General features: G+C 42.8%; 1 protein-coding gene across 2 annotated transcripts in view; it reads left to right on the top strand.

Annotated features, from left to right (window-relative positions):
- Positions 1-752: 752 nt before the first annotated feature.
- The window catches only part of ldah (lipid droplet associated hydrolase), a 136,196-nt gene continuing 115,230 nt past the window's right edge, over positions 753-21,718 (top strand). Inside the window, exon 1 of one of the 2 annotated variants that reach the window (XM_031902982.1) lies at positions 753-936. In XM_031902982.1, the coding sequence (XP_031758842.1) occupies positions 792-936 (145 nt within the window). In that variant the 5' untranslated portion in view covers positions 753-791. The remainder of the gene's footprint in view (positions 937-21,718) is intronic. The other variant, XM_002934490.5, reaches the window with a different exon arrangement.

The following is a 21,718-nucleotide window of genomic DNA, read 5'->3' as shown; positions in this document are numbered from 1 at the left end:
TCAGCAGCTACTATCGGCCCGCTACTAGTAGCAGCAACTTATCACGGCTACAGAAATAGACAATGCTGATCATTTACTGATAATTGTCTCTAGGTGTGTTTTAGCAGAGGCAATTCTCATTATTGTCTATGGCAGGGTATTTTCTAGAGTTTAGTAGCCGTGACAAGTAGTTGCTACTAGCAGCTCTGTGTGTCTTCACCCTTAGGTTACGTGTCGACCAATCTTATGTCACAGAGCACTTAAGCTTGCTGATTTACACCTGTCAGATAGTCCAAGAGACATTTGGCCGAAAATGGGCCAGATACTTATCAACCAGAAAGGTTTAACCGTTTCATGGGATAACCATAAAGAGAAAGCCATGTCCCAGCTGATGCCCTTGCACTATGAGACACCCCTCCCCACCACCAACCCCTCATAAAAAATCCCGGGCCCTCACTGCCCTAGAGCCTCTATTTCATAATAATAATCTATTCCCTGCTGCTATAGTACATATATATATATATATAGTACAGCGCCTCGCCTTACATCTCCTCCATAATCCCCTCTAACACACTAACTATCCCATCATTTCCCAGAAGCAGTTACAATAGAACTGACACAGTGGCTGTGTAGCACGCACTTCCTTATTTCCCAGGAAGCCTCTACCAACCATCCCGCTCTTTCATTTCCGGCTCTCTGTACTGTACCTTCATGCAGAGCACTAAGCACCGCCCCTTATTTTATTGCAGTCCCCGCCCACCTTTTTTCTCTTCCACTGTGCGCTTCCTCTCCTTTAGCTTCCCGGTGATGTAATGCGGGCCCAGCTGTCCCGGTTGGCGGAGCGCTGGAGGGGCGGAGCTTATTACAGTTCTGTCTGCAGCTGGACTTCTGCGCCAAAGGGGTGTGCGGCTGGTGGCTGGGGTGCGGGCAGAAAGTGTGGGAGCCGCTCTGTCCGAGGTACCTGTTCCCAATTATACACTTACCGGCACTGTCACTGTCTCTCAGCAGCTGGACCCAGTTATTCATTCATCATTAAGTGTCTTTCTACATAGGCAAACTGCACTACATAGGCTAACTGCACTACATAGGCTAACTGCACTACATAGGCTAACTGTACTACATAGGCAAACTGCACTACATAGGCTAACTGCACTACATAGGCTAACTGCACTACATAGGCTAACTGCACTACATAGGCAACTGTACTACATAGGCAACTGTACTACATAGGCTAACTGCACTACATAGGCTAACTGTACTACATAGGCAACTGTACTACATAGGCAACTGTACTACATAGGCTAACTGCACTACATAGGCTAACTGCACTACATAGGCTAACTGCACTACATAGGCTAACTGCACTACATAGGCTAACTGCACTACATAGGCTAACTGTACTACATAGGCAAACTGTACTACATAGGCAACTGTACTACATAGGCTAACTGTACTACATAGGCTAACTGTACTACATAGGCAACTGTACTACATAGGCTAACTGTACTACATAGGCAACTGTACTACATAGGCTAACTGTACTACATAGGCAACTGTACTACATAGGCTAACTGTACTACATAGGCTAACTGTACTACATAGGCTAACTGTACTACATAGGCTAACTGTACTACATAGGCTAACTGTACTACATAGGCAACTGTACTACATAGGCTAACTGTACTACATAAGCTAACTGTACTACATAGGCTAACTGTACTACATAGGCTAACTGTACTACATAGGCTAACTGTACTACATAGGCTAACAGCCTGTCAGTGCTTCTTATTCTGTGACTGTACGTAGGCTAACTGTACCGATACCCAGCCTGCCGGCGCTTCTTATTCTGTGACTGTACGTAGGCTAACTGTACCGATACCCAGCCTGCCGATGCTTCTTATTCTGTGACTGTACATAAGCTAACTGTACCGATACCCAGCCTGCCGGTGCTTCTTATTCTGTGACTGTATGTAGGCTAACTGTACTGATACCCAGCCTGCCGGTGCTTCTTATTCTGTGACTGTACGTAGGCTAACTGTACCGATACCCAGCCTGTCAGTGCTTCTTATTCTGTGACTGTACGTAGGCTAACTGTACCGATACCCAGCCTGTCAGGGCTTCTTATTCTGTGACTGTACGTAAGCTAACTGTACCGATACCCAGCCTGTCAGGGCTTCTTATTCTGTGACTGTACGTATGCTAACTGTACCGATACCCAGCCTGTCAGTGCTTCTTATTCTGTGACTGTACGTAGGCTAACTGTACCGATACCCAGCCTGTTGGTGCTTCTTATTCTGTGACTGTACGTAGGCTAACTGTACCGATACCCAGCCTGTTGGTGCTTCTTATTCTGTGACTGTACGTAGGCTAACTGTACCGATACCCAGCCTGCCGGCGCTTCTTATTCTGTGACTGTACGTAGGCTAACTGTACCGATACCCAGCCTGCCGGCGCTTCTTATTCTGTGACTGTAAGTAGGCTAACTGTACCCATACCCAGCCTGCCGGTGCTTCTTATTCTGTGACTGTACGTAGGCTAACTGTACCGATACCCAGGCTGTCAGTGCTTCTTATTCTGTCTTTGTACATAGGCGTAAGGTGACCATACCTGAAGTTGTCAAACAAGCAGATCTTTTCCTGATATGGCAAACTTGTGCTGGTCAATATTTTTATGATCTTATCGTTTTGGTCCTCGGAGCAATGATTGGATCATAAGGACGGTAATTGCAGATCAATATCCAGCCTATATAGGGGCATATAAGCTGCAAATTTGGTCTGAAAGGGCCCAGACTTTGATGAAGCCTTACCACATTGTATTGATATTCTAGCACAGCTAAATATTTTCTACTTACATAGTATGACCCCCTGCCAGCTGATCAATAAGGAACACGCAGGGCTATGGTGTGTTAATATGGTACATGGGTAGTTAATTAAGGGCTGTGCTTGGTTTTAAAATTGGAGGTTGGAGCAGCACCTGGGTGCCTACAGGGTGACTGGCTGTATGATTAAAGTATTTCCCTGCCATTAGAGGCTTTAGGGCTCCTCCATTTGCATGGTTATTACACAACATAATAATACATATAAAACTGCTGACTTGGCACTACCCAAACTCCAGCTATAAAATCTCCACTTGCTGCACTTTCCAGAGCCTGATCATATTAACCAAACAGAAGATAAGATATACGTGTAACAGCACTTTAAAGTCCACTAAGAAATGATCACATATCTGTCTTGTACTTCGAGACATCATGAACAGTCATTATATTCTGTTTTTGGAATAGTTACTTCAGTCACTTGTACTCTGGACTTCAAATAATAGTATTGAAAAGCCATTAAATATAAATATTATATATACAGGTATCGGACCCCTTATCTGGAAACCCGTTATCCAGAAAGCTCCAAATTACGGAAAGGACATCTCCCATAGACTCCATTTTAATCAAATAATTTACATTTTTAAAAATGATTTTCTTTTTCTCTGTAATAATAAATCAGTACAGGTATGGGATCCCTTATCCGGAAACCCGATATCCAGAAAGCTCTGAATTACGGAAAGCCTGTCTCCCATAGACTTCATTATAAGCAAATAATTCAGATTTTAAAAATTGATTTCCTTTTTCTCTGTAAAAATAAAACCGTGCTTTGTATTTGATCCAAACTAAGATATAATAAATCCTTATTGGATGCAAAATAATCTTATTGAGTTTAATTAATGTTTTATTGATTTTTTAATAGACTTAAGGTATGAAGATCCAAATTACATAAAAAGACCCCTTATCCGGAATACCCTTGGTCCCGGGCATTCTGGATAATGGGTCCTATACCTGTACCTGTACTTGATCCCAACTAAGATATAATTACCCCTTATTGGGGGCAGAACAGCCCTATTGGGTTTATTTAATGGTTAAATTATTCCCTTTTCTCTGTAATAATAAAACAGTACCTGTACTTGATCCCAACTAAGATATAATTACCCCTTATTGGGGGCAGAACAGCCCTATTGGGTTTATTTAATGGTTAAATTATTCCCTTTTCTCTGTAATAATAAAACAGTACCTGTACTTGATCCCAACTAAGATATAATTACCCCTTATTGGGGCAGAACAGCCCTATTGGGTTTATTTAATGGTTAAATGATTCCCTTTTCTCTGTAATAATAAAACAGTACCTGTACTTGATCCCAACTAAGATATAATTACCCCTTATTGGGGGCAGAACAGCCCTATTGGGTTTATTTAATGGTTAAATGATTCCCTTTACTCTGTAATAATAAAACAGTTCCTGTACTTGATCCCAACTAAGATATAATTACCCCTTATTGGGGCAGAACAGCCCTATTGGGTTTATTTAATGGTTAAATGATTCCCTTTTCTCTGTAATAATAAAACAGTACCTGTACTTGATCCCAACTAAGATATAATTACCCCTTATTGGGGGCAGAACAATCCTATTGGGTTTAATTAATGGTTAAATGATTCCCTTTTCTCTGTAATAATAAAACAGTACCTGTACTTGATCCCAACTAAGATATAATTACCCCTTATTGGGGGCAGAACAATCCTATTGGGTTTAATTAACATTTAAATGATTTTTTAGCAGCCTTAAGGTGGCCACACACGTGGCGCATTTGTTCAATCCGCCACTAACGTTCAGGGCTGAAACGGCAGATAAGGAGGTAGAAACAATAGGATTTCTACCTCCTTCTGCCGATTCAGCCCTGAAGGCAGATCTTGCTCAGGCACCTTCTATGGCGCCCGATAAAAATCTTTTAACCTGCCCAATCGGCTAGTCGACCGATATCAGCAGCCTCCTGCGATATCGGTCGACTCGCCGACTTGCCATACAAGCACCGAATATTGTACAAAACGAGGTTTCGTATGATATTATCGGTGCGTGTATAGCCAGCTTTAAGGTAGGAGATCTCGAATTACGGAAAGACCCCTTATATGGAAAACCCCAGGTTCTAAGCATTCTGGATAATGGGTCCCATACCTGTATTTCTATATATGAGATGGAGATAATTCAGGCAGCAAAGCAATTCCTTAAACCTCTCCTACTACCTTACTTTTACTTCAAAGAAAGCACTAACATGAAACTCTATGCTGGAATCAAACTTACGACTATCCTGGCATTCCTTGCAGTGCATTTGTGGCCCATCACATTTTCTAGATGCTTAGAGAACTTTATAAGCAGAGGATATTAAATGTGGCTGGGAAAGGCAGAGAGGGTGAGGTGCGACTGCACTGGTGGCCACTTTGGCAACCCAACTGCCTCTGGGGGTAATTGGTCCTGAACCCAGCTGAATTTAACTATAAGTGTCTTGTTGAGACATTTTCCGAAAGGGCTTTTTTTAAAAAAAATATATAGGCAAATGGGAGGCTCCCCCCTAAAGCTACCCTAGGCACATGCCCAGGCAGAAACGTAATGGGCCACCAATGCATTTTAAAACCTCTTGTGGGCAAGCGGCTTAACTCTTAAAATGGGGTGGGGGGTCTTAAAGGATCATTAGCAAAACAAAAAATGCTTCAATATAGTTAGCTTAAAATGTAATCTATAAGGGCTGGAGCGGGCAGATGTCTAACATAATGGCCAAAATACTACTTATCAGTGACTTTGGGGGGGCATATGGGACATAACTGCTCAGTTAGTTTGCATTTGAATCTGACCTGCGTGCTCACAAACTAACTGAACAGTTATGTCCCATATGGCCCCCCCTAAAGTCACTGACTAACTAAGAGGTTAGAGAGCTGAAAGCAGGAAGTAGTGTTCTGGCTATTATGTTAGGCATCTGCCCACTCCAGCCTTTATAGATTACATTTTTGCCTAACTAACTATATTGCAAATATTTGTTATTTTGCGCAGTCTGTCTATTTTACCCAGTTTCATTTTTACTCTGAACTGTTTCTTTAAGTTTGATTCTGAGCAGGGCACTATCTGCTTAATGTAGGCTAGTTGGATGTGGATTTTCTCTAGAGCCCTGCTGAAAAGGCTCAAAGTTGTAGATGACGGGGTCTGGGAGTCTAAACTTCGATTCTGAGCAGTGCATCTGCTTGACGTAGGCTAGTTACCTGGATGTGGATTTTCTGTAGAGCCCTGCTGAAAAAGTCTATCTATCTATCTGTCTGTCTGTCTGTCTGTCTGTCTATCTATCTTACCATTTGTCATCTATCTATCTATCATCTATCCAGGACTGTATATATATACAGTGGTGTGAAAAACTATTTGCCCCCTTCCTGATTTCTTATTCTTTTGCATGTTTGTCACACTTAAATGTTTCTGCTCATCAAAAACCGTTAACTATTAGTCAAAGATAACATAATTGAACACAAAATGCAGTTTTTAAATGAAGGTTTACGTTATTAAGGGAGAAAAAAAACTCCAAATCTACATGGCCCTGTGTGAAAAAGTGATTGCCCCCCTTGTTAAAAAATAACTTAACTGTGGTTTATCAATTTCAATTTTCAATTTCAATATCAATTTCTGTAGTCACCCCCAGGCCTGATTACTGCCACACCTGTTTCAATCAAGAAATCACTTAAATAGGAGCTACCTGACACAGAGAAGTAGACCAAAAGCACCTCAAAAGCTAGACATCATGCCAAGATCCAAAGAAATTCAGGAACAAAAGTAATTGAGATCTATCAGTCTGGTAAAGGTTATAAAGCCATTTCTAAAGCTTTGGGACTCCAGTGAACCACAGTGAGAGCCATTATCCACAAATGGCAAAAACATGGAACAGTGGTGAGCCTTCCCAGGAGTGGCCGGCCGACCAAAATTACCCCAAGAGCGCAGAGACAACTCATCCGAGAGGCCACAAAAGACCCCAGGACAACATCTAAAGAACTGCAGGCCTCACTTGCCTCAATTAAGGTCAGTGTTCACGACTCCACCATAAGAAAGAGACTGGGCAAAAACGGCCTGCATGGCAGATTTCCAAGGCGCAAACCACTTTTAAGCAAAAAGAACATTATGGCTCGTCTCAATTTTGCTAAAAAACATCTCAATGATTGCCAAGACTTTTGGGAAAATATCTTGTGGACCGACGAGACAAAAGTTGAACTTTTTGGAAGGTGCGTGTCCCGTTACATCTGGCGTAAAAGTAACACAGCATTTCAGAAAAAGAACATCATACCAACAGTAAAATATGGTGGCGGTAGTGTGATGGTCTGGGGTTGTTTTGCTGCTTCAGGACCTGGAAGGCTTGCTGTGATAGATGGAACCATGAATTCTACTGTCTACCAAAAAATCCTGAAGGAGAATGTCCGGCCATCTGTTCGTCAACTCAAGCTGAAGCGATCTTGGGTGCTGCAGCAGGACAATGACCCAAAATACACCAGCAAATCCACCTCTGAATGGCTGAAGAAAAACAAAATGAAGACTTTGGAGTGGCCTAGTCAAAGTCCTGACCTGAATCCTATTGAGATGTTGTGGCATGACCTTAAAAAGGCGGTTCATGCTAGAAAACCCTCAAATAAAGCTGAATTACAACAATTCTGCAAAGATGAGTGGGCCAAAATTCCTCCAGAGCGCTGTAAAAGACTCGTTGCAAGTTATCGCAAACGCTTGATTGCAGTTATTGCTGCTAAGGGTGGCCCAACCAGTTATTAGGTTCACGGGGCAATTACTTTTTCACACAGGGCCATGTAGGTTTGGATTTTTTTTCTCCCTAAATAATAAAAACCCTCATTTAAAAACTGCATTTTGTGTTTACTTGTGTTATCTTTGACTAATAGTTAAATGTGTTTGATGATCAGAAACATTTTGTGTGACAAACATGCAAAAGAATAAGAAATCAGGAAGGGGGCAAATAGTTTTTCACACCACTGTATATATATATATAGGCACCCAAGGGCCTGTGCCTAGGGCGGCAGCTTTAGGAGAATGGCCCTCTGGTGTCTATATAATTGAAAAAATTAAAAGAATAAAACACCTCCCCAGCCGCTGCTCCTATACAAATCTGGTAGCGGAGCTGACGGGGTAAGGGTGAAGCGGGCGAGTGCAGTGGGGAAGTGATGTCACCTGGAGGAAGTGACGTCAAACGCATCAATGTGTAATGTCACTTCTGCAGCTTAGGGGCGCATTTAGGCTTCCAGACCTAAATACAGCCCTGCATCTATCTATCTATCTATTATCCATCATCTATCTATCTATTATCCATCATCTCTCATCTATCTATCTATCTATCTTTCTATCTATTATCCTTCATCTATCTGTCTATCTAATCTGTATACAATGATACATCTTCTGTATCATTTTATATCAGTGCTATTATTTGTGATGATAAAGTCTTTAGAGACATCTGTAGGGGTACGGGACGCGGAGATGATTGCCTCTGTGCTGAGGCTCACTTCTTGCTGGGAATGAAGGTTACATATTTTTTAGCCACAGAAAACTGGACACCTTTTTGTGGGGGTAGGGGGGGTTCCTGCTGTTTTCAGTTCCTAAATTTCTGTTTGGGATTTTACTTCTAATAATATTTGCTGAATTCTGATTTCTTTTCCCTTCCTCTGCACCTGTTCCGCACATACCCTTGACCGCAGCGTTTCCCAGCGCATATTCGGAGAATTCCGTGCTATCCAAATGTTTTTGAAAGAGTGGGCCCTGTTTGTTTTTCATTCATATGATTTTGGCCGGATACTCCATATAAAAAAAAATGGTCCCGCGTAGTAAAAAGGCATGGAGGTCAATTGCGGGTTGGCTTGGAAGGTGGTGGGCAGAGAGCTGGCTAGCTCTGGGCTATGTCATATAGCTGGGAGTCCCATAAAGCCTGTCCTTTTTTTTTTCAGTAAACAGGCAGCTTCGGTGCACGAACGGATAGCCCATTTACAGTAAGAAGGAAATGTTTCCGTTATTTGTTTTTTTTAGCTCGGTCTTAAAAGTCTTGATTATTTCATATGCATAGGAAGCGTCCGTGTCCAGGATAAACACTTTGCCCTTGCAAAGTGCAGGGAAGTATTTAAAAGTAAATTTCAATTCCGCATTAAAGGTAAACTGGGAAACCACTGTTTTTTAAAGCACTTTAAGTCTCTGATTGCCATTTCCCAGATAGGCAGGGAACCACCTGTACATACGGAACAGGCAGGAAATAGCAGAGGATCCCCGCCCCCCACCCCAGGTAAAAGTCTCTTAGGATTAACCTTTATTGTGCTGTGGGCTCAGCAAACGTTCATATTATTCGGCTCAAGTCAACTTTTGCCTGAAAGTTAAAATTAGGGAGGCACTAAATCCATATTTTTTCAAAGCCAAAATGTGCCTCACAAGGTTTGTCTGAATCTGAACTGAATCCAAATCTGAATTTCTAAATTATCCAAAATTTTGCAAAAAATCATTTCTGGTCTAGAAATAGGTTGAAAAACCTCAGCTAATATATCTTTTATAGGAAGATATTAGCAGTGGCAAAACTATAAATTAAACAGACCCCACAGTCCTTGGGTGGTCGCTCTTTAGTATTGAACCCTCCCCAGCCAATCTCCTACCTGAGAGTGGGTGGTGAGCTTGGGGTGCTAGCGACCACTGGTGAGGTAGTGGGTCCTGGTAGGGTTGGCTGCGTGCACCCTAACCCCTTTTGCCACATAGCATATGTAGTCATTGTACTAGGCTGGGGGTGTTGAAAAGATCCTCTAGGCCTAAAGCTGGCCATACACGGGCCAATTCTAGCTGCCGATATGGGTCCCTTAGACCAGGGGTCCCCAATTGCCAGTCCGCGGGCTGCTTTCTAGTGGGGCGCCTCTGTTCCTTGTTGCGCTGAAAATGTGGTACACATGAAGCGCGCCTGAAGAAAGGCGCGTATAAAAGCGTTGCGCCTATAATGTCGTGGATGAGCGTGCATATAGAGGGTGCGGGGGAAAGCACCACATGTAAACAGACAAAGCTGAACGTGCGGAACCTATAAAGGCACAGATGAACACACGAATGAACACATTGCGAGTATAAAGGCGCGAATGAATGTGTGCCACGCGCACCCCCTTGCTGCAAAAAAGGTTGGGGGCCACTGCCTTAGACTGATTTGGCAGCTTATCGGCCTGCCCAACCGACATCTGGCTGAAATTGGGCAGATCTCGATCGGGCAAGTTTAAAAATTTAGTCGCATCGGGAACCGCATCGGCTCGTTGATGTGGTCCCAGGGCCAAATGACCGAATTAGCCTGAATATCGGGAGAAGAACCGCTCACTTGCATACTTCCCAAGGCAAGGACATTTTAGGACATCCCCTGTCCCACTCTTTGTCCTTTGAGTATTTACCCTTAAACCGTAAACAGAGGCAGGCACTCATGGAATCCAAACTCTGGCCAATTAAATAAGGTTAAATAGCTATTTATTGGAAAGACATCCCAATACAGACTCATAGTTCTGACCCTGTCCCTAGAAACCTAACCTTGTTTTGGATTTAGGGTTTTAGCAAAACAAATGAAGCACCTATAGAGATGATGAGGGAGGAGGACTAACAACTGATAGAAGAAAAGAAACATGGCGGAGGGACGACAGTACAGGAATGACAAATGACAGCTGAGGACAGAGTATGTAGGAGGACTAAAACTTTTTAATTGGTCTTTATTATTTTTTTGTTATAGTTTTTGAATTATTTGCCTTCTTCTTCCAGCTCATTGCAGTTTTTAAAAAGGAATCACTGACCCCGGCAGCCAAAAAACTTTTACTCTGTGAGGCTACAGTTTTATTATTATTGTTACTTTTCTATCTTTCTGTATTATTCAGGTCCTCTCCTATTCATATGTCACTCTCTCATCCAAACCACTCCCCAGTTGCTAAGGTAACTTGGACCCTAGCAACCAAATAGCTGCTGAAATGAAAATTAAATAACTAGAAAACTACAAATAATAAAAAATAAAGACCAAATTTTCTCAAAATATTACTCACTACATCATACTAAAAGTTAATGCAGATGCGAACAACCCTTTTAAAGGGGAACTATCAAGAGCACAAACATGCAATAAAACTATTTTTTCTGTAATATTATACCTGCTATTCTCTATTACACATCACAGCGCCCCATTGCCCTTACATTTTAGCTTCAGAATACTGACACAAATATGATGAATCAGCAAAATGTGTGTTTTTTTATTTAAACAATGATTTGTTGCTTGATAATTTTGTGCAAAATGACATATCTGTGATTTGTGATTCAGCCGAGATGACTATTTTCAGAAGGATATACTTTGATCTTTCTGATGCTTTTTGATCTTAACCTCACAAACCATATATTACTCATTGACTCATTACTCACTTTGCTCTTAGCAACGGAACAAGTTCAGTGCATTCATTGATTCATAGCGAGGTGCATCTCACATTTCCACAAGTCTCTCATTCTTACAGTCACCTACTTGCCCCAAACTACACTAAGCAAGTGCACCCAGAACTGAGCCAAGGGTCACAAACCTGTGTTTCTGTTTACTAGCTAGGGCAGGGGTCCCCAACCTTTCTTACTGGTGAGCCACAGTCAAATGTAAAAAGACTTGGGGAGCAACACAAGCACCATAAAAGTTCATGGAGGAGCCAAATAAGGGCTGTGATTGCTATTAGGCAGCCTCTATGCAGCTTACAGGGGGCTTTATTTGGTAGGAAAAATAACTCCCTGGTTTGGGGGCACTGAGAGCAACACCCAAGGGGTTGGGGAGCAACATGTTGCCCCTAGCCACTGGTTGGGGATCACAGAGCTAGGGGCTTAACAATAGAGGAAAGGACCCTTTATATTACCCCTTATTTATATGTGATGGTTCTCTGTTCGCTGTAACATTGTTTCCCTGATTCTTTTTATGTTAGTTTTCACATCATGCAAAAAAGTCAATTATTAGATGAACTTCACCTTTACTAATGCCTCATTTCATACGAACATGTTTGTTATAAGCCCGTAGGCTTTGCTTTAAGCTTGGTGCATAAGCCACACTATGTAATGGCTCACAAACAAAACAACAAGGGCCGCCGCGGCAGGCTTTAAGAAAACAGGTCTCGATATTCTGGTGCAAGAAGTGGGGATTTTTTTGGCAGGCCGTCGGATTTGTAATGAGAAATGGAAAAACTGACTAGCCTTCTCCGCGCAGGTGGAAAAAGGTTAACATAACTAGCCTGTCAGATCTTGTTATAAAACGTGCACAACATGGAGAAAAAAAAACATGAAAGACAGAAACGAAATTACCTAAAAGTAAGTGCTAATGAGACCCTTCAGTCCCAGATGTCCCTGCAATATATTAGTCAGCTTCTGTCGCACGGAGTCGGAGGAGCAGGGGGACTCCTTTTGGGATTTATAGATCAAAACTAGGGAACAATATCAGTTTTGGCCGTTCTAGCTCTGGATTTTTGACTTTTTTTTTCTTGCCTCAAAATGTACTGGCAGTTCCTTGTTTTCAAAGCTGCTTTTTGTCTCTTAATTCATCATTTCAAGTGGTATTTGCAAAAGCAGCACAAAACGTTTGTGCTTCTGCAGGGGAAACAAAATCTGCTCCAGTGAAGTTGTAAGGTGACTGTTTGTTTTCTATTAATGATTGATTTACCATTGTATAGGAATAAAGCTGGCCATACATTGAAAGATCTGCCCGTTTTGCAAGGTCCATTATATGCCCACCTTGAGGTGGGTATCGTATCGCAAATCTTATGCAAATGTCATCCCGAAACAGGCCGAACCCGCCCGACCCATGGGTTTCGAGCCGACCCGTACATCACTAATCACTATCTGCTTGTGATCCTACTTCAATACGTGCCTTGAGCAGTATGGGGCCCATTCATTAAGTAACAACGATCATGTTCAAAAATGTCACGAAAATTCTTATTGGTCGTACGAAAATATGGTGATTGCGTTCCAAAAGTCACAAAGTCACACGTTCATAGACGGCACAAAAACCTTTCTGACTTTGATCCTTCAGTGCATGATTTTGGAAGCCTTCCATAGGGCTCAATGGCACTCTGCAGCTCCAACCTGGCCCAAGGAAAGTCTCCCATAGGGCTCAATGGCACTCTGCAGCTCCAACCTGGCCCAAGGAAAGTCTCCCATAGGACTCAATGGCACTCTGCAGCTCCAACCTGGCCCAAGGAAAGTCTCCCATAGGGCTCAATGGCACTCTGCAGCTCCAACCCGGCCCAAGGAAAGTCTCCCATAGGGCTCAATGGCACTCTGCAGCTCCAACCTGGCCCAAGGAAAGTCTCCCATAGGGCTCAATGGCACTCTGCAGCTCCAACCCGGCCCAAGGAAAGTCTCCCATAGGGCTCAATGGCACTCTGCAGCTCCAACCCGGCCCAAGGAAAGTCTCCCATAGGGCTCAATGGCACTCTGCAGCTCCAACCTGGCCCAAGGAAAGTCTCCCATAGGGCTCAATGGCACTCTGCAGCTCCAACCCGGCCCAAGGAAAGTCTCCCATAGGGCTCAATGGCACTCTGCAGCTCCAACCTGGCCCAAGGAAAGTCTCCCATAGGGCTCAATGGCACTCTGCAGCTCCAACCCGGCCCAAGGAAAGTCTCCCATAGGGCTCAATGGCACTCTGCAGCTCCAACCCGGCCCAAGGAAAGTCTCCCATAGGGCTCAATGGCACTCTGCAGCTCCAACCCGGCCCAAGGAAAGTCTCCCATAGGGCTCAATGGCACTCTGCAGCTCCAACCTGGCCCAAGGAAAGTCTCCCATAGGGCTCAATGGCACTCTGCAGCTCCAACCCGGCCCAAGGAAAGTCTCCCATAGGGCTCAATGGCACTCTGCAGCTCCAACCCGGCCCAAGGAAAGTCTCCCATAGGGCTCAATGGCACTCTGCAGCTCCAACCCGGCCCAAGGAAAGTCTCCCATAGGGCTCAATGGCACTCTGCAGCTCCAACCCGGCCCAAGGAAAGTCTCCCATAGGGCTCAATGGCACTCTGCAGCTCCAACCCGGCCCAAGGAAAGTCTCCCATAGGGCTCAATGGCACTCTGCAGCTCCAACCTGGCCTAAAGATAGTCTTGATACCCTAGCTTGAATGAATTACAAAATGGTCGTAGTCTTTGCGAAGAATACAACTTTTTTTGTGGAAGTTAATGAAAACCACGAAAAAGTTGTGGAATTTTAACAAAATTGGACATTACGAAAAGTTTTATAACTTAGAAAAAATACGGATTTTTTCTCAAAAAAAAAAATCTTGGTTTAATAAATAAGCCCCTATTTTTGCCCCATATCCATAGTGCCCCTTACACAGCAGATTGTGCCCAAATATGTTCTGTTCACTACTTAGGGCAAATCAGGTGGTACCAAGTGCTAAACAAATTCAAAATCACATAACAGAATTGATTGGATGAGAAATCTTTTCTTTCCCCCTGAATCTTACTCTGTGTTTCCAAGATCAGTACCTACAAAAAAATAATCTAGATTTATGATACATTCTTTACTAATACATCCCTAATCCTTAAGAATTGCAGTGTTCCTTTGAGCTAGTTAAATTAATTGATCGGCCCCATATGAAAGCCTTTAATATAGTGGCTCTCTTGGAGTGAAGCTAGGGTTAAAATAACAATATTTTGGTGATTGTGCGGTGGGATGCCGGAATATTTTTTCCAATATGTGAGCTGAAGACATGACAACACATTTATAATTACAGCTGATGATGTGATCAGCATGACTTTTAAGCTCGGAAAAGGTTTTTTTTTAATAAATGTAGTGATGTCATGAAGACACCTGTTACCATTTGAAACCCCGGTGAAAGATTCTGTTAGAGGGTAGATTTGTCATTCGCTTATCTGTGTGACATTTACCTTGATTACCAAACTGGAGAGCTGAAAACCCACGATGAAATTAATTTGCTGCTCATGAAGGGAAAGGGGTTGCTGAGTAATATATGGAGTAGTATATGGAAAGAGTTATATAAGGAAAGCATCATACTCCCTATAGTCATATAGTCATAGTCATTGAGGGAGCCCTGAATGCAGCAAACAGTTTAGCTTTATTTAAAGGGAATCTCCACCAAACACAAGTTAAGCTTTTTGAAAAGTAAACATAATTTCAAGCAACTTTGCAATATACATCAATTAAAAATATGCAGCCTTTTGATTAGTCATTATATGTAATAAATGGAACAGTTCCGTAAGCCCCGCCCCCTGTTCCCCTGCTGATCTGGCTGACTACTTTGAGTCCCAATCCCACAATTCCCTGCACACGTGATGTCAATAAGGAAATTAACTTAACTTCAGAATTAAATGATGTGTTTTTTCCTAGACTCTTTATGTTCGTTTTAACCCCATCTTATACCTTCTCATATCCCTTTTATTACTTTGTATTTTGCAATCACTACACAAGTATTTTTTTTACGGACTTAGTTGCCTCTGGCATCTATCAGAAAATGCCCGACTCCACTTGTATCTACTGTGTGCGCTTCAGATCACATTTCCTAAAGATAACTGTGGGAAATATTGACCATCTGTGATTGGCATTTGGACTGCCAATGTTCTTTTTCTGATGGCAGTGGTGGTCAAAAGCCTTGTGTGACACTGGCCAAAGAGTCCACCAGTTGATCATTGGCCTTGATGAATTTTTATGGGATTGATCTGCTTGGGAAGTGACCTTCTTGTTTCTCTGCTTGTCTCGGATCTGTCACCAGACTAGATGAAAAGAAAAAAGCCTATGGGACCGGTTAGATAGACTTCCCCCATCACGATTGACTGGTGGTAGTAGATTCATAAGATGGCCATACACGTTCAGATTTTACTGTTCTTATAATAAAAGTTCAGATATCAATCATATGTTTTAAAGCAATGATTTGAAACTAATATTCAGATAGAAATTGTCCAAAAATAACAAATCTGGTGAAGTTTTGCCCATTAAAAATTGCCAGCCAACAATCGTACGAAGGTTTTGTCCCGCAAATACATTGTAGATTACACATGGATATCATCAGATACACAATGCACATAATCCAGCAGAAATTTTCCAACCTGTCCGATTGACTAAACGACCGATGGTCCTGGTACGAAAATTGTTGGTACGATAATCTGGAGCCCACGCACGGTCCGAAAATTGTAGAAAACAAAGTTATATCGGTGCGCATATGGGCAGCTTTACTGCAAAATGCACCATATGGTTTTTGCATCATTTTGGCCAGAGGGGTGGTAGTTTAGATAGAATGCGTCAGTCTGTTTATGGCCATTATTCAGGACACATTTTAAAGTAACTGTTCACCTAAGAACAATCATAAACAATGCTAAACTCTGCCGGTATATTTGGTGAATGGAAAAATTCTTTTGGAAATGTTGTTTTGCCATTTCAGGAATAAGGGAAGCGGCTCAGTAGCAGCTCCATGCCTAAGTAAGAGAACAGGATGTGATCAGCGTCCAGAAACAGGTTGTTCTTTTTATGGCCCAACTATCTCTTGGAAGTGGGCAGCGTGAAATACTGATGTGCTGGCAGCGTTAATTCGGAGCTTGCATTTTCAACAGAAGTCAGATTTACTAAAGCACATGCTGTATTGGCAGGAAGATCTATTGGGCCGGCAAGCTGCGAGTAGTAGCATGCTCTACGTTCCTCTGCCTGTGATGTTATAAAAGTAACAATAAATGGCAAAAGTGAGGGCTGATTTGTTTATTTGTATTGTTCGTTTTTTTATTTTCTACAGAGTTTGTTAGGAGCCTGTTTTAAAGGAGATGTAAATGTTAAAGGAGACATATCCTATAAAAATTATGAATGTACCAGTGAATTATACTACTCTAGATATAGAAGGATTGTGCTTAAAAATGTTGGGTTTCTGACTGATTTATTGAGAAATTCCACAAAAACCCCACTAGTCCCGCCCATCTGTTCCACTTCCTGCTGACTGGATTCTCTGGATGAGCTGGGGAGCCGGCGGCCCTCCGTACACTGCACTGTAGGATAGGAACCAATCAGCAGCTAGGCTGACCTGATAGGGAACTGAAGCCTGTCTGTGCTTGTGTGACTGCAAGGCTGTGATTGGCTCTCCCCCTCCTACTGTGCTTCTGGCAGGGACCGTTAGGACACGCCCACTCTTCATTTCACACTGGACAGAGAACTGATAGGATCTATAGGGAGCTCCAATAAAGGGGCCATTTGTACAGATAGGATTAATGTTTAGCCCAAAGTGAAACCAGCACCGTATATTATTCATAATTGCCTACAAAATAAGTGTTTTTCTCATTTATCCAATATGTCTTCTTTAAAAAAACAAATCATATATTTAGCCTAGACTACTATTCTCTACACTTTACACTACCTTCATTTTTAAAATAAGACTACCATAATCCACCGTGTCCAGCACTTCCCCCTGGTGCTTTGCAGTCACATGTGCCATGTTTGAAAGTCTTCAGAAGGAGCGGAAGCCCCCACCCTCCTGGAAAAAAAACCCTGCTCATACACAGGCTCCTGCTGCCTCCAGGCCTGCGCAGAAGGGACTCTCCCCTCCCGACAAGTTGTCGGTGTAGTGAGAGACCTGAACAGGTAGTGGGGGCGGAGCTTCACTCTGAACAAGGAAGGAGTGGAATAGAGCAGAATGTAACTCAGCAACCAGGTAAGAAAGAACAGAGGGACAAAGGCAGGCAATCTGGGAAGCTGTTTAGAGTAATTTTATTAATAGGAAAAAAAAAAAAGGTTTACTTATTCTTTAAAGGGGCAGTGCACATGTGTATTCTGCTTATCTGTTCTTCTCTGTCATGGTTGTAGTTACATAGGGTTGAGCAAAGACCAGAGTCCATCAAGTTTAACCCTTCCATGTAAACCCAGCACACACACCCTATACTTACCAATCTATACACTCACATACATACACTATATATACACCCACTAATACTAACTGTAGGTATTAGTATCACAATAGCCTTGGATACTATGCTTGTTCAAGAACTCATCCAGGCCCCTCTTATAGGCACTAACAGAATCTGCCATTACCCCATCTCTAGGAAGGGCATTCCCCAACCTCACTGCCCTCACCGTGAGGAACCCCCTACCCAACACCCCCGGCAGGGCATTCCCCAGCCTCACTGCCCTCACCGTGAGGAACCCCCTACCCAACATCCTCCGGCAGGGCATTCCCCAACCTCACTGCCCTCACCGTGAGGAACCCCATACCCAACATCCCCCGGCAGGGCATTCCCCAACCTCACTGCCCTCACCGTGAGGAACCCCCTACCCAACATCCCCTGGCAGGGCATTGAGCCCTATGGGAGACTTTCCTTGGGCCGGGTTGGAGCTGCAGAGTGCCATTGAGCCCTATGGAAGACTTTCCTTGGGCCGGGTTGGAGCTGCAGAGTGCCATTGAGCCCTATGAGAGACTTTCCTTGGGCCAAGTTGGAGCTGCAGAGTGCCATTGAGCCCTATGGGAGACTTTCCTTGGGCCGGGTTGGAGCTGCAGAGTGCCATTGAGCCCTATGGGAGACTTTTCTTGAGCCGGGTTGGAGCTGCAGAGTGCCATTGAGCCCTATGGGAGACTTTCCTTGGGCCGGGTTGGAGCTGCAGAGTGCCATTGAGCCCTATGGGAGACTTTCCTTGGGCCAGGTTGGAGCTGCAGAGTGCCATTGAGCCCTATGGGAGGCTTTCCTTGGGCCGGGTTGGAGCTGCAGAGTGCCATTGAGCCCTATGAGAGACTTTCCTTGGGCCAGGTTGGAGCTGCAGAGTTCCATTGAGCCCTATGGGAGACTTTTCTTGAGCCGGGTTGGAGCTGCAGAGTGCCATTGAGCCCTATGGGAGACTTTCCTTGGGCCGGGTTGGAGCTGCAGAGTGCCATTGAGCCCTATGGGAGACTTTCCTTGGGCCAGGTTGGAGCTGCAGAGTGCCATTGAGCCCTATGGGAGACTTTCCTTGGGCCGGGTTGGAGCTGCAGAGTGCCATTGAGCCCTATGGGAGACTTTCCTTGGGCCGGGTTGGAGCTGCAGAGTGCCATTGAGCCCTATGGGAGACTTTCCTTGGGCCAGGTTGGAGCTGCAGAGTGCCATTGAGCCCTATGGGAGACTTTCCTTGGGCCGGGTTGGAGCTGCAGAGTGCCATTGAGCCCTATGAGAGACTTTCCTTGGGCCGGGTTGGAGCTGCAGAGTGCCATTGAGCCCTATGGGAGACTTTCCTTGGGCCGGGTTGGAGCTGCAGAGTGCCACTGAGCCCTATGGGAGGCTTTCCTTGGGCCAGGTTGGAGCTGCAGAGTTCCATTGAGCCCTATGGGAGACTTCCAAAATCATGCACTGAATTTTCAAAGTCAGAAAGGTTTTCGCGCCGTTTACGATTGTTCGGATACGTTCGGATTTTCGTGCCCTTTACGCAAATCACAAATTATCGTGGTTACTACAAAATTTTTCCAATCATGCTTTTAACAATCCGAAATTCATGCTTTAATGAATGGGCCCCTTAGTATAATGAGTTTTGGGATAACTGATCCTGTAGCTGTAATGGCAAGGGATGGAGCTTGTTTATAATTTTAATAGGGAATAATGTACCCCCATTGTAAAATAAGGATATTAGAAGGCAACAGGGAGTTCTGTTACCATACAAAGTCATTTTATATCACTTTTTGGAAGAGTATTTATCTAGGGGTGAAAATTAAAGTTCACCATTTGACAAATACACTTCTAAAATCCCATAGGATGGGTGAGTTTTTATGTATTAAACTCTAAACTTTATAAATCTTCCCCTCAAGGTAAAGCCCCTTGGATTTCTCAGTCTGGCGTTTTTTCTGCCTGAGAGAAGCAGATCCGCTCCTGAACTCAGCAGAGCCAACGCTTCGTGGGGCCTTACCCTAAGGGGAAGATTTATAAAAATGTGAGTTTAGAACTTAATATATAAAACCTCTCCCATGTTCTACTCATTCCTGTGGGATTTTTAGAATCGTATTTATCAATTAGTAAACTCTTAACTTTCACCCATTGATAATTACCCTTCTAAAAATCCCATAGGAATGAATAGAACATAGGAGAGTTTTTATGTATAAAGATCTAAACTCACATTTTGATAAATCAGCCTTTGATATTTGTGATTGCATCTCATTTATGAAAAGACAAAGTTGGAGAATAGGATTTTTCTCTGGTCTTCTGAAAAATGTAAAATGGGGGTTCTGCTTTGTCTTGTTTGATCATGGAATTGTATCTTCTTGTTGTATTAATTGACACAAACCTCTACTAACTGTCTGAAAAAATCACGGTAAATACAACTCTTAATAATAAATAAGGATTTTTTTTTCAATTGAAAAGGATACGATAGTAAATGTTATTGCCATATTTGTGAGCCTTATAGATAATGGTTTTCCAGATCCTAGATAGATAGATAGATAGATAGATAGATAGATGATAGACAGACAGACAGACAGACAGACAGATGATAGATAGATAGATAGATAGATAGATAGATGATAGATAGATAGATAGATAGATAGATAGATAGATAGATGGAAAAGCTGTTTGCTGCAAACTTTTCAACTTCCGTGATAAGGGAAGGATTTGGATTTCGTTTGACCAGGTACATGGATTCTGCCGAATGCTGCTGGAAAAGGCAGAGTCTTTGCCGAATCCTAAACCAAATTCTGGATTCGGTGTATCCATAATATGGATAGATAGATGTTTAAGTGCAATAAACTTTAACTCCTTATATTGCCTTTATATAACTTGTCCTTAGAAAAACCCTTATTTGTCATTATTGAGTCATTTGGATAAACATGTGGAACATTAAAGGATTACTTTTCAAAAGGTACCACTTGATTTATAGTTGATGTAAGTGCTTTGTTACATAAACATCAGAAAAAGGGGGTCAATAAATCACATTCTTATAAAACTGGTCACATCATTACTTGCTCTAGGCTGCACCAAACTCCCAACGACAGAGTTGGTTGGATATGCTCATACGGCATACCAGCATTACAATACTGTGCAAGGGACTAATAAAAACTTCCATAAACAATCTTTCCATTGAACAGAGAGTGAGAAGTGTTTGATTGATGGATAAGCCAACTGCACAAGGCTCATTAGGGTTCCCAATAGCAACTTTGCTTAGGTGAAGAAAATCATTTGAAACCATTTGGGTCCAAGGTGTTAAAAACATCTCAAGGTGCTAAAATGTCGTTTGGCAGGTAATGCCTGATAAACTCTTCTCTATAAACTTTGGAAGAAAAACATTGGATCAACTGCAAGGGAAAACTGGAAGCCAGAATAAACGCTAAGCTGTAGATACAGGGAAAGATATGGCAGACACTACCCCCAACCCAAACTGTAAAGCAAAAGGGGACTTCATGACATGGCACGGTTATTGATTCTTGTGAAATAAATTCCACATATTTATCCCCGTGTTATTTTGCAGTTAGTACATTGGAAATATGACTTAGTTCCCTCCAGGTTTTCTTTTTTAAAAAATACAAGCTCCAGTGCCTGTTACATTATGGAAAAGGAAACAGGACGTATTGAGGCTCCTCTACTAATCTAGAATATTCCTACACTTATTCTATTAAGTAAATATGGAAAATTATTCTATGTAGAGCTCAGTTGTACTGCAAATATTTATATACCTCCCAACCTTTGCAGATGAAAAGTCAAGATATTTTAGACCACACTCTGTGACACATGTGCTGATCCACCAAAAGCCTAGCTACTTTTTGTTTGTATGTATGTATCACTTTATTTATAAAGCGCCACAAGGGTACGCAGCGCTGTACAATCTTACAATATACACAATTACACACAGGGAGGACAAGTGATATACTGTATATACTCGAGTATAAGCCTAGTTTTGCAGCACCCAAAATGTGCTGAAAAAAGTCACCCTCGGCTTATACTCGAGTCGGGTGCCCTCTGCACCCTCTGTC

This window comes from Xenopus tropicalis, chromosome 5, assembly GCF_000004195.4.
Source record: "Xenopus tropicalis strain Nigerian chromosome 5, UCB_Xtro_10.0, whole genome shotgun sequence".
Classification (NCBI taxonomy): domain Eukaryota; kingdom Metazoa; phylum Chordata; class Amphibia; order Anura; family Pipidae; genus Xenopus; species Xenopus tropicalis.
The sequence above is the reverse complement of the archived record's forward strand: the minus strand, read 5'-3'. Positions and strand labels throughout refer to the sequence as shown.